This window comes from Callospermophilus lateralis, chromosome 10 (assembly GCF_048772815.1).
Source record: "Callospermophilus lateralis isolate mCalLat2 chromosome 10, mCalLat2.hap1, whole genome shotgun sequence".
Taxonomy (NCBI): domain Eukaryota; kingdom Metazoa; phylum Chordata; class Mammalia; order Rodentia; family Sciuridae; genus Callospermophilus; species Callospermophilus lateralis.
Genome location: NC_135314.1, coordinates 128,286,792 through 128,302,383, shown reverse-complemented (window position 1 = coordinate 128,302,383; position 15,592 = coordinate 128,286,792). Strand labels below are relative to the sequence as shown.

General features: G+C 36.9%; 1 protein-coding gene across 8 annotated transcripts in view; it reads left to right on the top strand.

The window, feature by feature from the left end:
* The window catches only part of Nek11 (NIMA related kinase 11), a 315,212-nt gene that overhangs the window by 225,032 nt on the left and 74,588 nt on the right, over nucleotides 1–15,592 (top strand). For 6 of the 8 annotated variants that reach the window (XM_076868276.2, XM_076868274.2, XM_076868271.2 and 3 more), the window contains one exon: nucleotides 2,792–2,852. The exons of the other annotated variants lie outside the window; for them this stretch is intronic. In XM_076868276.2, the coding sequence (XP_076724391.2) occupies nucleotides 2,792–2,852 (61 nt within the window). The remainder of the gene's footprint in view (nucleotides 1–2,791; nucleotides 2,853–15,592) is intronic. 8 annotated transcript variants of the gene reach the window in all.

Here is a 15,592-nt window from a genome sequence, read left to right as displayed (position 1 = left end):
GGATTAAACCCATGGATGCTTAACCACTGAGCCACATCCCCAGCCCTTTATGTATGTATGTATGTATGTATGTATGTGTGTGTGTGTGTGTGTGTGTGTATTGACAGGGTCTCACTAAGTTGCTTAGAGCCTCACTAAGTTGCTGAGGCTGGCTTCGAACTGTGAACTTCCTGCCTCAGCCTCCCAAGCAACTGGGATTACAGGCATGTGCCACTGCGCCTGCTCTCATGTTCCAATTTTCTCAACTGTTAATTAGGGAAAATAATAGCACAACCTTATAGAGTTTAAGTGAATTAATAAATATAAAATGGTACAACAGTGACACATACCGAGCCCTTAAGTGAGTATTCACTGATTTTTTTCAACTAATAGTTTATGCATTATTCCTGCCCTCCCCATACTCCTGTGAGATGTTCCCTAACTTTTGTATGAGGAAGATATAAATCATGTAGCACAGTTGTCCATGTTGTTTGTACAGCCCTGACCCTGACTCTTGCTGTTTCTGTTGCATTAATTCAACTCAAATCTCCACATCCTGCAGCAGGCACAGTGATTGAGAGTCCTTAATATTCTGTGTATCATTCTCTTTTCCAACTCGTCCCATCCTACCCAACTCTCTTCTTCCATTCATTGGATATTTCCAATGAGTCATACACAATACTAAAATGTTTCTTTCTTTTTTAAAAAGTTTTTTTGCGTCTCATAAAAGCCCTGTTTGAAATGGAGACCATGATTTTTCTTGCTTTATAATTAAGAAAAATCAGCCTTAAAGAGATTAACTGATAAAACTGAAACCTCAAATTAAAAAGTAGTATATCTTTTCCTGTACTTTCCTAGTAACAATGTGCTCGGAGTGAGGGGAGCCCTTCTGTCTAATTGGAGGTACATTACTGCCCAAGGAGTTGATGCTACTCTTCTGGTTCACTTCCTTGCAAAACACAGAAGCTGGAAGAAATGTGACAGCTATGCATTTGAAATTTTTCATCTTCCATGGGTTGTATTAGGTTCCAGGGACATAAAAATAGAAAATTCTTGGTCAGTAGCTTCAATTTGTTTAGTATCTATTATTTTCTGTACATGAAACCTTAGTGGATTAAAACAGTGACTCCCTGTTTCTCATTATTCTCACTAGGTAGTTCCAATATTGCTTACAGTCAATCATGTGAATTCTTTCAGTTGGGAACTTAGCTTGGGGGTCTAAGATGGCTTCGATTACCCATCTTTCAGTTAGTGCCAGCTGTTGGCAGAGGGCCTCTGTTTTCCTCCCAAGAATTATGCTTCAGAGCCTCTCACCATGTGAGATCTCCAATAGCATAGTCTGGTCTTCTTGACATGGTCATTGACTTCCAAGGAACTGAAAATGGAAGCTACCTGGTTTCTCAAGGCCTCGTTAGAGAACTCACACAGCATTACTTCTGCCACATTCTATGTGTCAAAGTAAGTTATAGGGCCAGATCAGATTCAGGGGCAGGGGAAAAGACTCTATCATTTGATGTGAGGAATGGCATAGGACCACAAGGATGGGAGGGGTTGCCGTAGCCATAGATGGAAACAACCTGTTACCCTCACAGTCCATGTATCTCTTTAGCCAGAGAATAGGGTTTTAAAGCTAGAAGACTCCTTAACTGTCATAGGATTCAACCCCATCATGCTCTGCATGTTTGCATCCCCCTCAAATTCATAGTATAATCACCAATAGGAGGCAGAGCCTTTAGAGAAGTGCTTAGTTCATGAGGCTCTGCCCTCCTCCTGTTCATGAGGCACCTGTCTTCCTGTTCCTCGGCTAGGCACCAAGGGTCTTTGGTGGTTTGGCCTCATTGGCCAGCACTGTCCAGGTGTGCCTTCCTTGTCATTGCCTTTTCTGTATATTCTGAGCTTGAAATGATGCTGGGCTTTGCCACATGCAAAGAAAGTATCGGCTCAAACCCCGACAGATGTTATGAAATGAAATCTAGCACACTTATATAACATTTTGGAACAGTCCATTACACTGCTGTACATTTTTCTAAAATCCACAGACAACTTCTACAATGTGAATCATGTTGCTTGATTCAGAATGGAGCAGGTGATCCATAAGTGATAATTTTCCTCAACATAACAACAAACCTGAAAATAATTTAGAGGTTCTGTTTTCTCAGATCATTAGGATGTTATTTTGGATTATTTCCAGCCTGCTGGGTGGAGGATAGATATTTATTTTGTCTTGAAGTCAATATTTGTTATCAAATACAGTTCTGTTATTACCCCAGGCCTCATGAGTGTGTATAGCTCTTATTGACAGTTAAGGTAAATTAAGATTATAATTCTTAGATTTATGGCTTCCTGAAGGCCACAAATTTCCTAAGAAATGGTATCTCCAGAAAAAAAAATCTTCACTAGATTCCTGAGTCAATTATTGATGGAATAAAACCTTTTTAAATTCTAATAACATATTTAAAATAATATTTGTTTATTACAGAAAATTTGGAAAAGGCAGCACTCTAAGGAGAAATACAGATCACTCACAAACTCACCTTTTGGTCAAAACCACTTTTAACAGTTTTAGTGTATATTCTTCCTATCAGAGAGATTATTAATTCTAGAGATTATATGAAAAGAGTGTAAATATGCAAGTAGCACTGGGTGTGATCCCAACTCCACATACACAAAGATTATCTTGTGAACTAATTTTGCAACCATATTTTTTGTATGTGTGTTTTGTTTAGTTTTACCTAAATATACCAAGACTATGTCTAAATATCATTAAATATTCTTCTACCTTACAAAATGAATCTTTCTCTCATTTTGACAGGACAGTGATATTGAAGCATTAGCCAGGTGTTTGGAAAATGTCCTGGGTTGTACCTCTCTAGGTGAGTAAGTTTCTTCAGATTCCAAATGATAGTGTTACTTACTGATTCTGATGGAATATCCAAAAGTTAGAATGCTTAGAAGGAATCTTATAGGTACTTTGCCCAATCTCTTCATTTTACAGATGAAGAAACTGAGGCCAGTAGAAGCTGAGTGTCTGGCTAAGGAGTCAGGAAACTCAAGGAAGAATTGCTTGTTATTATTATTATTATTATACTATAAATGACCTTCAGTCTCCAAGGATGAAAAAATTGAAAGTTGGTAGTTCCTTGTGATCAAATGGTAGCCGAACAGTATGTAATAACAGGTTTACAATCCCGGCAGAGGAATCGCCCTACCTAACTCATTGTATAGAAGCAGATTGCATTCAGTCAAGCTGAAAGGACCATCACTCTGAAGGTCAGTCAGTTATTGGAAGAGATTTGGTCTGAAAAACAAAACCAAAATTTCTTTAGCATTGTCAGTCTCGATAAATGAGGTTGCTCTGCTTCAAGGATAAAACCCTATTTCTTAGTGTCTTTTTTTTTAATCCAAAAAGTACAACTGTGATAACTTTTTGCACTAGACAGTATATTTTCAGACAGAGTATTCTTAAAGGCCCTAGATGAAAGGAGGATGAACTTTTCTTTTAAATTTGATTGTGAGTTTATTTTAGGAATTTTAATTATGTAACCAGAAGCATTCTCTTCAAAGGGAATGGAAGGATTAAAGATGAACAATGAAGCTTTCATGTGAGCAAACATTCACCATTATTTATTAGGAGCTTTATGTACAACATAACCTCTTTCTAACTCAGGCCACATCTCCATGTGGAAAGTCACAGTCAAAACATAGTTCTTTGCTCTTTCTCTCCTGACCATCACCCTATGATCGGTTTAATTGCATATTAGTGAGACTTATTAAGTAAATTTAACTCTTAAGATGGCCTAGAAGGATAGGAAGGATTTTCTTTGACCAAGTCACTTCCCCTCTTTGCATCTGAGATTAGATCAGTAATTTGCAAAGTAGGCAGCTCCTTGGGACCTCCAAGATTGGGCAGTGGGAAATGTACTGAGCAGCATGAGGACAGAAGCTGTGTTTTTACTGCTTGTCTCTGTTTTTCCAGACTCTAACATTATGTCTGGTGCATAAAAGGCCCTTCAAAAGTATTTTAAAATGTTTTGGGAAGCAATTAGATACAAACTGTCTTCCTTTATCAGCATCCAAGATAGTTTCAATCTTATCTATTTTATAAATCGAATTTCTACATAAAATTGTGTTTTGAAAAAGATTCCACTAAAAAAAGTTAAATAATCTGTGATTGAGTAAGTGATATCTAAATTCCCTTCTAAACTGTATGATTTTGTAGAAATGAGCATTAGACACAAAATATACATTTATCTCTGCCTGGAGTCCCACTAAAGTGACAGTAAAGAAATAAAGCTGCTGATATAAACCTATAGGAAAAAAGGGAATAGAAGAAAGCTGTTGGTGAATTTCAGACGAGGAAAAACAGATGGGTGAGTGGTAACTGATTTAGAAAACAAATCTGAAAGCCAAGTGCCTAAGATGTATATGGGAGGGAAGAGAAGGCAGGAGGAGGACTAGGAGAAGCAAGCCAACTGAACCCTCAGGATCTTGGAAAGGCTCAGAATTTGGAAGCCCTTGTTACTGCTGAAGGCAAGATGTGGGTGAAGATGAAAATAGGAGGAATGATGACAGTGTGCATAAGTATCAAGAGATCCCAGGTCCCTTTCCCTGCACTGGCACTCCCAGGGAGTTCCTCTCCACAGTCTAGGCAGAAGGCACAAGATTTGATTTGGGGAGATTCAGTGAGAGAGGTGCTGGACATAGGGACACCAGGGACACCAAAGAGCAGGCCAATGTGATGTGAAAAAGGGATACAGTGATAATCTGCATGGTGGATGAGGAAATCCCCAGGCACCGACCCTGCTTGGCTTCTGAAATTCAGGACAGCACAGACCCTTCAGAAGGTATCTCTCTAAGAGGACCTGTCTAAGAATCCTATAGGCAATGACATTCCCCCTCAAAAATGGTAGGAATAAGCTCTACCAGTTAATAATCACTGGATCCACAGAAAGAGCTTAAATTGTTTTGAGGGTTTTTTTTTTTATGTTTCATACTTAGAAGTAAACATATAGCCAATTTGCAGCTGATAGCTAAGGAAATCTAACAAAGATGGAAGTCAAGACAAAAATATATAAAATACTCAGAAAACAAACAATGTCGGGGAAATTTTTCAAAACAATGTTTTTTTAAATCTGAGGAGATATTACATCAAAGAAACAAACAAACAAAAAGGAATATAGAGAAAATAAGAAAGAGCTCTTGAAATTAAAATTTTAATAGCAAAATAAGAAAGTTCAGTCAAAGTTTGGGAGATAAAATTGAGAATTTCCAGAATTAAATAAATTTTAAAAAGATCAGTCTAGGTGGTTCAGCATCTAATTAATAGAAATTCATGGAAATAACAGAAAAAGAAGAAATTAACAAAGGAATAAGAAAAATGCCTAGAGATAATAAAACAGATCATTTATAAAGTATCAGGGAAAAGGATGGGGTCTTATCTTTACTAAAGATTTGTTGTCTAAGGTTTAACCTAGAATTTTTTTACATATCCAAACCAACAATCAAATGTGAGAGAAGAATAAAGACATTTTTCAGCCATGCAGTCTCAACAAATGAGGTCTCAGATATATACTTTCCATGGGTTTTCCTGTAATGTTTCTAGAAATTATGCTTCATCAAAAAATAGGAGTAAATCAACAAAAGAGTTAGACATGAAGTTTAAGAGATTAGCAGGATTCCCACAATGAGAGTAAAGGAAGGTCCCCAGGTGACAGCTGGACAACAGACCTGCAGAAAAATCTGTTCTGATTGAGATGGGTCAGAAGGCTGTAAACTGAATGGAATTTTCCTGAGGAGGAATGGATCTAAAGGATAACTCACTGGATTTGACTATAATGAGAGAAGTTTTCAGTTTCTTTGGAGAGTTAGAGATGAATTGGGAAGAAATAATCATAAAAGTAAGCAATGTAAAAACTTCTAGGCAATTATTAAGTCTAGGAAAAACAAAAAGTTAGAAAGAAAATTTTTTTAATTAATATTTATTGTTGGTTGTTCAAAACATTACATAGTTCTTGATATATCATATTTCACACTTTGACTCAAGTGGGATATGAACTCCCATTTTTACCCCAGATACAGATTGCAGAATCACATCAGTTGCACATCCATTGATTTACATATTTCCATACTAGTGTCTGTTGTATTCTGCTGCCTTTCCCATCCTCTACTATCCCCCCTCCCCCCCTCCCCTCCCCTCTTCTCTCTCTACCCCCTCTACTATAATTCATTTCTCCTCGTTATATTTTTTCCCCTTTCCCCTCACTTCCTCTTATATGTAATTTTGTATACCCCTGAGGGTCTCCTTCCATTTCCATGCAATTTCCCTTCTCTCTCCCTTTCCCTCCCACCTCTTATCCCTGTTTAATGTTAATCTTCTTCTCATGCTCTTCGTCCCTACTCTGTTCTTACTCTCCTTATATCAAAGAAGACATTTGGCATTTGTTTTTAAGGGATTGGCTAGCTTCACTTAGCATAATCTGCTCTAATGCCATCCATTTCCCTGCAAATTCTATGATTTTGTCATTTTTTAATGCAGAGTAATACTCCATTGTGTATAAATGCCACATTTTTTTTATCCATTCGTCTATTGAAGGGCATCTAGGTTGATTCCATAGTCTTGCTATTGTGAATTGTGCTGCTATGAACATCGATGTAGCAGTGTCCCTATAGTATGCTCTTTATAGGTCTTTAGGGAATAGACCAAGTAGAGGAATAGCTGGGTCAAATGGTGGTTCCATTCCCAGCTTTCCAAGAAATCTCCATACTGCTTTCCGAATTGGCCGCACCAATTTGCAATCCCACCAGCAATGTACAAGTGAACCCTTTTCCCCACATCCTCGCCAGCACTTGTTGTTGTTTGACTTCCTAATGGCTGCCAATCTTACTGGAGTGAGATGGTATCTTAGGGTGGTTTTGATTTGCATTTCTCTGACTGCTAGAGATGGTGAGCATTTTTTCATGTACTTGTTGATGGATTGTATGTCCTCCTCTGAGAAATGTCTGTTCAGGTTCTTGGCCCATTTGTTGATTGGGTTATTTGTTTTCTTATTGTCTAATTTTTTTAGTTCTTTGTATATTCTGGATATTAGGGCTCTGTCTGAAGTGTGAGGTGTAAAGATTTGTTCCCAGGACGTAGGCTCCCTATTTACCTCTCTTATTGTTTCTTTTGCTGAGAAAAAACTTTTTAGTTTGAGTAAGTCCCATTTGTTGATTCTAGTTATTAACTCTTGTGCTATGGGTGTCCTATTGAGGAATTTGGAGCCCGACCCCACAGTATGTAGATCATAGCCAACTTTTTCTTCTATCAGTCGCTATGGCTCTGATTTGATATCAAGTTCCTTGATCCACTTTGAGTTAACTTTTGTGCATGGCAAGAGAAAGGGATTCAGTTTCATTTTGTTGCATATGGATTTCCAGTTTTCCCAGCACCATTTGTTGAAGATGCTATCCTTCCTCCATTGCATGCTTTTAGCTCCTTTATCAAATATAAGATAGTTGTAATTTTGTGGATTGGTTTCTGTGTCCTCTATTCTGTACCATTGGTCCACCCGCCTGTTTTGGTACCAGTACCATGCTGTTTTTGTTACTATTGCTCTGTAGTATAGTTTGAAGTCTGGTATAGCTATACCGCCTGATTCACACTTCCTGCTTAGCATTGTTTTTGCTATTCTGGGTCTTTTATTTTTCCATATGAATTTCATGATTACTTTCTCTATTTCTACAAGAAATGCCGTTGGGATTTTGATTGGCATTGCATTAAACCTATAGAGAACTTTTGGTAATATCGTCATTTTGATGATGTTAGTTCTACCTATCCATGAACAAGGTATGTTTTTCCATCTTCTAAGATCTTCTTCTATTTCTCTCTTTAGGGTTCTGTAGTTTTCATTGTATAAGTCTTTCACCTCTTTTGTTAGGTTGATTCCCAAGTATTTTATTTTTTTTGAGGATAGTGTGAATGGAGTGGTTGTCCTCATTTCCATTTCAGAGGATTTGTCGCTGATATACAGGAATGCCTTTGATTTATGCGTGTCGATTTTATATCCTGCCACTTTGCTGAATTCATTTATTAGCTCTAATAGTTTCTTTGTAGACCCTTTTGGGTCTGCTAGGTATAGAATCATGTCATCTGCAAATAGTGATAATTGAGTTCTTCTTTTCCTATTTTTATGCCTTTAATTTCTTTCGTCTGTCTAATTGCTCTGGCCAGTGATTCGAGAACTATGTTGAACAGAAGTGGTGAGAGAGGGCATCCCTGTCTTGTTCCAGATTTTAGAGGGAATGCCTTCAGTTTTTCTCCATTCAGAATGATGCTAGCCTGAGGCTTAGCATAGATTGCTTTTACAATATTGAGGTAATTTCCTGTTATCCCTAGTTTTTCTAGAGTTTTGAACATAAAGGGATGCTGTACTTTGTCGAATGCTTTTTCCGCATCTATCGAGATGATCATATGGTTCTTATTTTTAAGCCTATTGATGTGATGAATAATATTTATTGATTTCCATATATTGAACCAGCCTTGCATCCCAGGGATAAATCCTACCTGATCATGGTGCACAATTTTTTTGATATGTTTTTGTATCCGATTCGCCAGAAGTTTATTGAGGATTTTTGCATCTAGTTTCATTAGAGATATTGGTCTGTAGTTTTCTTTCTTTGAAATGTCTTTGTCTGGTTTAGGAATCAGGGTGATGTTGGCCTCGTAGAATGAATTTGGAAGTTCTCCCTCTTTTTCTATTTCCTGAAATAGCTTGAAAAGTATTGGTATTAGTTCCTCTTTAAAGGTTTTGTAAAACTCTGCTGTATACCCGTCAGGTCCTGGGCTTTTCTTAGTTGGTAGTCTTTTGATGATTTCTTCTATTTCCTCAATTGATATTGGTCTGTTTAGGTTGTCTATATCCTCCTGACTCAATCTGGGCAGATCATATGACTTAAGAAATTTATCGATGCCTTCACTATCTTCTATTTTATTGGAGTATAAGGATTCAAAATAATTTCTGATAATCTTCTGTATTTCTGAAGTGTCTGTTGTGATATTGCCTTTTTCATCCTGTATGCTAGTAATTTGAGTTCTCTCTCTTCTTCTCTTTGTTAGTGTGGCTAAGGGTCTGTCGATTTTATTTATTTTTTCAAAGAACCAACTTGTAGTTTTGTCAATTTTTTCAATTGTTTCTTTTGTTTCGATTTCCTTAATTTCAGCTCTGATTTTAATTATTTCTTGCCTTCTACTTCTTTTGCTGTTGTTTTGCTCTTCTTTTTCTAGGATTTTGAGATGAAGTATTAGATCATTTATTTGTTGGTTTTTTTCTTTTTTTAAGGAATGAACTCCAAGCAATGAATTTTCCTCTTAGAACTGCTTTCAATGTGTCCCATAGATTCCGAAATGTTGTGTCTGTGTTTTCATTTATCTCTAAGAATTTTTTAATTTCCTCCTTGATGTCTTCTATAACCCATTGATCATTCAGTAACCTATTGTTCATTCTCCAAGTGATGCATGATTTTTCCTTATTTCTTTTATCGTTGATTTTCAATTTCATTCCATTATGATCAGATAAGATGCATAGTATTATCTCTACTCCTTTATATTGTCTAAGAGTTGCCCTGTGACATAATATATGATCTATTTTTGAGAAGGATCCATGTGCTGCTGAGAAAAAAGTGTAACTGCTTGATCTTGGGTGGTATATTCTATATATGTCAATTAAGTCTAGGTTATTAATTATGTTATTGAGTTCTATAGTTTCCTTATTCAACTTTTGTTTGGAAGATCTGTCCAGTGGTGAGAGAGGTGTGTTGAAGTCTCCCATGATTATTGTATGGTGGTCTATTAGACTCTTGAACTTGAGAAGAGTTTGTTTGATGAACATAGCTGCACCATTGTTTGGGGCATATATATAGAAAGAAAATTTAATCTACATGTGCACTAAGGTCTTGTCTGTGTATAATGTTCACAGTCATAGTGATTTAAATATTGAATTATTTAAAAATTGTATTCTACCTATATTGGAACAATGGATGTAGGAAAGATATGAGAGAGGGAGAGGGAGAGGGAGAGAGAGAGAGAGAGAGAGAGAGAGAGAGAGAGAGAGAGAGAGAGAAGCAGGGAGATAGAGAGCACCTGATAACAGAGGCAGGGAGGAAAAAGAACAAAATCAAATTCCCACTGGGTTCAGTGGCACAAGCTGTAATCCCAGCTACTCAGGAGGCTGAGCCAGATAATTCCAATTTTGAGGCTAGCCTGGGTGATTTAGTGAGTCCCTGTCCCAAAATAAAATGAAAAGAGTTAGAGATATAGCTCTGTGGTAAAGCATTTGGCTAGCATGCTTGAGACCCTGGGTTTAATCCCCAGTACCATTCACATACACACATACACACACATGTACACACACACACACACACACACACACACACTTCAAAATCTCCAAACATTAGTAGGATGCTCATATGTTGTAGAAAATGTAAAATAAAAAATAGTTGTATAAATGTGATATGGAAAAACAAAGGTAAATACAAGAATAGTTAAAGAGTTAAATATAGTTGACTTTGGAGAATGGAACTTGAAAGTGAAGCAGGGAGCTGCTTTTTTATTATCAAATTGTTAGCTTTGGCTTTAAAAATTACCATGTATGTGAATTCATAGATTATAAATCAACTTTTAAAAATGAATATTGGGATGGTGCCGGCGGCACAGATTTCTACCTGGTTTTTGAAGGTCTAGGCTTCTGTACATGAAAATTTTTAACAGTTTTGCAGCTTTTTGTCTATTGGATAATCTTCCCTTAATAATTGGAGAAACGTCTGCCCATGGTTTTGATGTGTATACAAGTGTGTCTCCCCGTGTACTGGTTCCTGTCTTGTCCCTGTTACTGTATGACTGTTGTATTGGTATATCTAAATTAGCTCAGTATTATCTTGACATAGACAAATTAGTATTCCCTTAACTATTACTGAAATAAAACAAATCTCTTAGCTTCTCTTGGTGGTGGAGAAAGAAAAAATAAATAAATAAATAAAAATGAATATTGGTGTAAACATAAGAGTGCTGCTATTTTCCCCCTCCCCGCAGTATAGGTAAGTGCTGTGCTGCTGAACTACATCCCCAGGCCTTTTTATGTTATTTTTAGATAGAGACTCACTCAATTGCCCAGGCTAGTCTTGTACTTGAGATCCTCTTGCCACAGCCTCCTGAGTAACTGGGATTACAGGTATGTTGCTTCCTGCCCATTTAAGTATCTATTTAATATGCTGATTTCATTTCCTTTGGATATATGCACCCAGAAGTTGGAACATATGATAGATATATTTAATTTTTTAAAGAACTATATTCTCCATAATATCTATACTAACTTATATTCACACCATAAGTTATATAGTTAAAATCATCATCATCATCATAATCATCAAAGAACATTGGAAAGCAAAGAGCCCAATTTTGTTTTTCCATTACTTTATTAATCTCTTATCAAAGCTGGATTAGGAGTTTGGGATACCTTGATTATTGAGAAGATTATAGTAAACCTAAATTTTTAAATTAATAAAACTTAAATTATAAAACAAAAAAAATTACATGTACCTTGAAGTTAAAATAGCTTCTTTCCAGATTGTCCAGTTGCAAGATTCTGAAAAAAAAAATTATTGAAGCTGAATGTTTTTCAGTTTTGGATGTCCCTGTTCTTCCTGTGTCCTAGAATCAATTGGCATGATTTATAGGACATTTTAGAGTCGACTTTGTGTTAACTGCTAAAGTACTTGTTTTCTAAAACTGGACAAGACAGGAAGCCCCTTAACCCCTCTGCTGCTTCTTTTGCCTATGATGACCTCTTATGGTGACATTTGTTTTGTGCTGTCGGGTACTGGAGTCTAACTAATGCTCAAAATGAGGGGGACCTTTGATGATGACTAAAGACATCAGACATTGAGATGATGGGAGCACATGCTTTTGAAATACCTGTCTTGAGGAGGGAACTCACAGAATGATCCTCTTTACTGAGGAGACATTTGCTACTTTTAGGGTGCCAAGCACTTTTTTGCCTTTACATAGTAACCACGAAGACAATCTCGTGTGGTCTTATAGGGGATGAGAGTTTAGGATTGCTGAGGTAGTTGGTATCTGCTTTGCTCTAACTACAGTTTTAGGAGACTCACACATTACAATAATAGAGTTTATTAATCATTAATATATGTAAGAATGTTAACAAGATTCAAGGGACAATTTAAATTTAAATATATCAGAGTTTAAGCTTTGTCACTTAAAAATTAAACCTCTGTGAAATGAGATGGCTTTACTCATACTTTACCTGTGTTCAGCATCAGATTATACATTTCAGAAATATCCAGTTGGAATACACCACAGTGAATCTCACCATCATATACATCCACAAGACTGGGACCCTAATTAGAATAAAGTATACTTTATGCTTGTATAAATACATCAAAATAGATTCTACTGTCATGTATAACTAAAAAAAAAATAACAAATAAAAAAAGAAATATACTGTTGCCCATAGAGCACATTAAGATGTTAAGAATCTTCCACAAACTTCTCAAGAGCTTCTCCTAATCCTCAACAAGAAAGGAAAGAATAGTAGAGATATCCTTTCTTGTGATTTGTAATGAGCAAAAGTGTTTTAACCTTGCAGCCCTGAAAATGTTAGTGCAGTGGTTTGACCCCATTCCAGACCCCAGATCTAATTTTATTTTTACTTCAAACAGAGACAGTAAATTTTCGTTCCTTTATCACAGGTGAGTGACCTGTGCATTAGAAAGTGTCCTTTTGCATTCCAACTTCAATGTATTGTTTCCTCTGTAGTATCCAGGTCAGATTGGTTCAGTGATTCCCACAACTTGAGCACATATCAGAATCGTTTAGAAGCTTAAAACACAGGTCTGGTGTATAACCAAGAATTTATATTTCTGGCAATTTCTCGTGTGATGCTGATGTTCCAGGCCCAGAAATCACTTTTGAAAATCATAGCTTTTGAAGTATATTAAGGCCCCAAGTTATTATCATACATATCCTCCCCAATATGTAACAAAAAAATACTAAAGTATAAAATAAACATTTGATTTCTTAAAATTCTAGACTTCTTATCTATATGTGAAAATTAAATAGCTTATTTTTAGATTTTTTTTTCTCTTTGTGGTCCTGTAGTATATACTGGGCTATCTGGCCCTGTGTACAGGACATCATTGGCCCCTGTATTGTGTTTCTGCCTCCTTCTCAGAACTCATGTCAGACATCTAGGAAGGCCTGGCAGGTTTGAGGCATTGCATGAGGTATTGGATATTGAGATCCATTTGAAATATAGTGTCATCCATGGAGTGGAGCCCAGGATAAAATTGAAAATCTTTGTAACAATACCAGGGAGCACTAACTGGGTATTTTTTTTTATACATGGAGGACAAATTATTGTCTAAAATAGAGGTATTTTATAAAGCCCCAAATTACCTTCAAAATTTCTCAGGGGAGCAAGACTAGTTATAAAGCAGACATTAAGTGATTCTAGGCAAAATTAGGAGAGGGAAGAAGGAAAACATTTAAAAGGGAACTGAAAAGACCAGAAATAGGAGTATGGATAGATAGCTAAGAATGTAGACAGAGGCCATTTTACTGAGGGTAAATACTTTTAAACATAATTTTTATAGCTGAAATGTGTAAGCTATATTTCCTTTTACCTCCTTACCCTATAAATGGTTTACAAAGCTTATTTTTATAATAAGCCAGATGCCACAGAGTGATGAAAGAAACAAGACCCCTGTCTTAATGAGTTCCCAGCCAGGAAGGCAGATAATCCTAGGGCACTGTGACATGCACAGCACACAGAGTGAGCAAGGGAGGTGGTGTGCATCAGCAGAGTGAGGGCACGTCCACTGTGGGGCAAGGCCCAAGTAGGCTGCAGAGAGGAGGGGAAGGTTTGTAATCCCTGCATCTTGGAGGGCAGGTCAAGGTCAAGTTCACTGTACTGTTCTCAGAGTCTAACACACAGCATGACACAGCGTAGTTTTTCAATAACCATTTAATGAATTAATGGAAAGATAAATATAAAGATGCCAAGTGGTCAGGAAGGAGTAGTGTTCTCTAGAAAGAATCAAGCAGGGTGAAACAACTGAGTGTATTCAAGGAACTTCTTACTGAGGAAGAGATTGGCAAACCCAGATATATAATGCCAGGACCATGGAGAACCTCATGTGCCAGGTTAGGAGTTTGAACATTATCCTGAGAGTTAGGATACCACTGGCTTTTCAGCAAGATCAGAAAAGTTCACCTTTAATAAAAAATAAAGACACTGCTTTAAAAGGAGTGACGTGAGATGGGGAACTAAAGGGCTAAAATTACACAGCAGATCAAATATCACTATAGTAACTATTTAGACCCATCACCATTCAGTAAGAAAGATGGATGACCTCTGCCTGCATTTTCATTGAACTTTGTAGAAAGGAAAATTCTATCTTCATATTTCCTAGTAACCACATTGTGAGCCAAGGCAACATGTGAAGTTTAACATTCTTACATTTTTGGGAAATTAGCTGTAGGTCTAAAGAGTAGTCAGCAGCAGAATGATAAATGACCTTGGTAAACTGTATTTATAAAAGACTTTATACATTCAAACTGGATGTTGAACAAAAAGCAATTAGAATTTCACAGATGCACCAAAACCTCTCTGTTCATTAAGATTCCTTTACTGTGTTGATGTATCTGATCAATTTGGGTTTTTGAAAATTTTTGCCCAGAACTTCTTCCACTAACTTTGGTAATAATTAATGTCTACTAAGTGATATGACTGATACAGACTAGAGAAGGCATCAGGGCTTCTGAATCTCTTAGAAACTTATTTTGCTTAACTTATTAAGCCCATCAGACTTTAAGTCATTAAATGTAGGGAAGATTGACAGCCACCTAACCTTGCACTATTGTGTTTTTCATCTTAACAGAAAATAATTCTTCATAATTGGAGTGATTTCAACACAGTGTCTTATTTATGGTTACTCACACATTGAAACCCTAGGAAAGGAGGGATACTTTGGATCATAAAGCGCTTGTATCATTTTGATGTGGAGGCACAGTGTGTTGGCCATTATCTCTTTTGTTTATGTCTCATAGAAATCTAAGCCTCCACAACTGGGCAGGGTGGTGCATGCCTATAATCCCAGCTACTCGGGAGGCCGAGGCAGGAGGATTGTGGTTCAAAGCCAGCCTCAGCAAAAGCAATGCACTAAGCAACTCAGTGAGACTCTGTCTCTAAACAAAATACAAAATAGGACTGGTGATGTGGCTCAGTGGTTGAGTGCTCCTGAGTTCAATCCCAAGTAGCAGCCCCCCACACATCAAAAGAGAGAGAGAGAAAAAGAGAGAGAGAGAGAGAGAGAGAGAGAGAGAGAGAGAGAGAGATTGATTTTTAAGCCTCTACAACTTTCAAACTTGAAAGAATGAACAGATTGAGAATTACTGGTAATTTACAGAGAACCTGCTACATGTCTGCTACCTTAACCAGACACCTTCATTTGATAGATGTGTGGAGATGGGGTGGGGGCAGGGAAAGAAGTTATAATATAAATAACCCCCTACAACCATATTATTAACCATTCTTATTAATACACTCTTAGCAAAGAATGT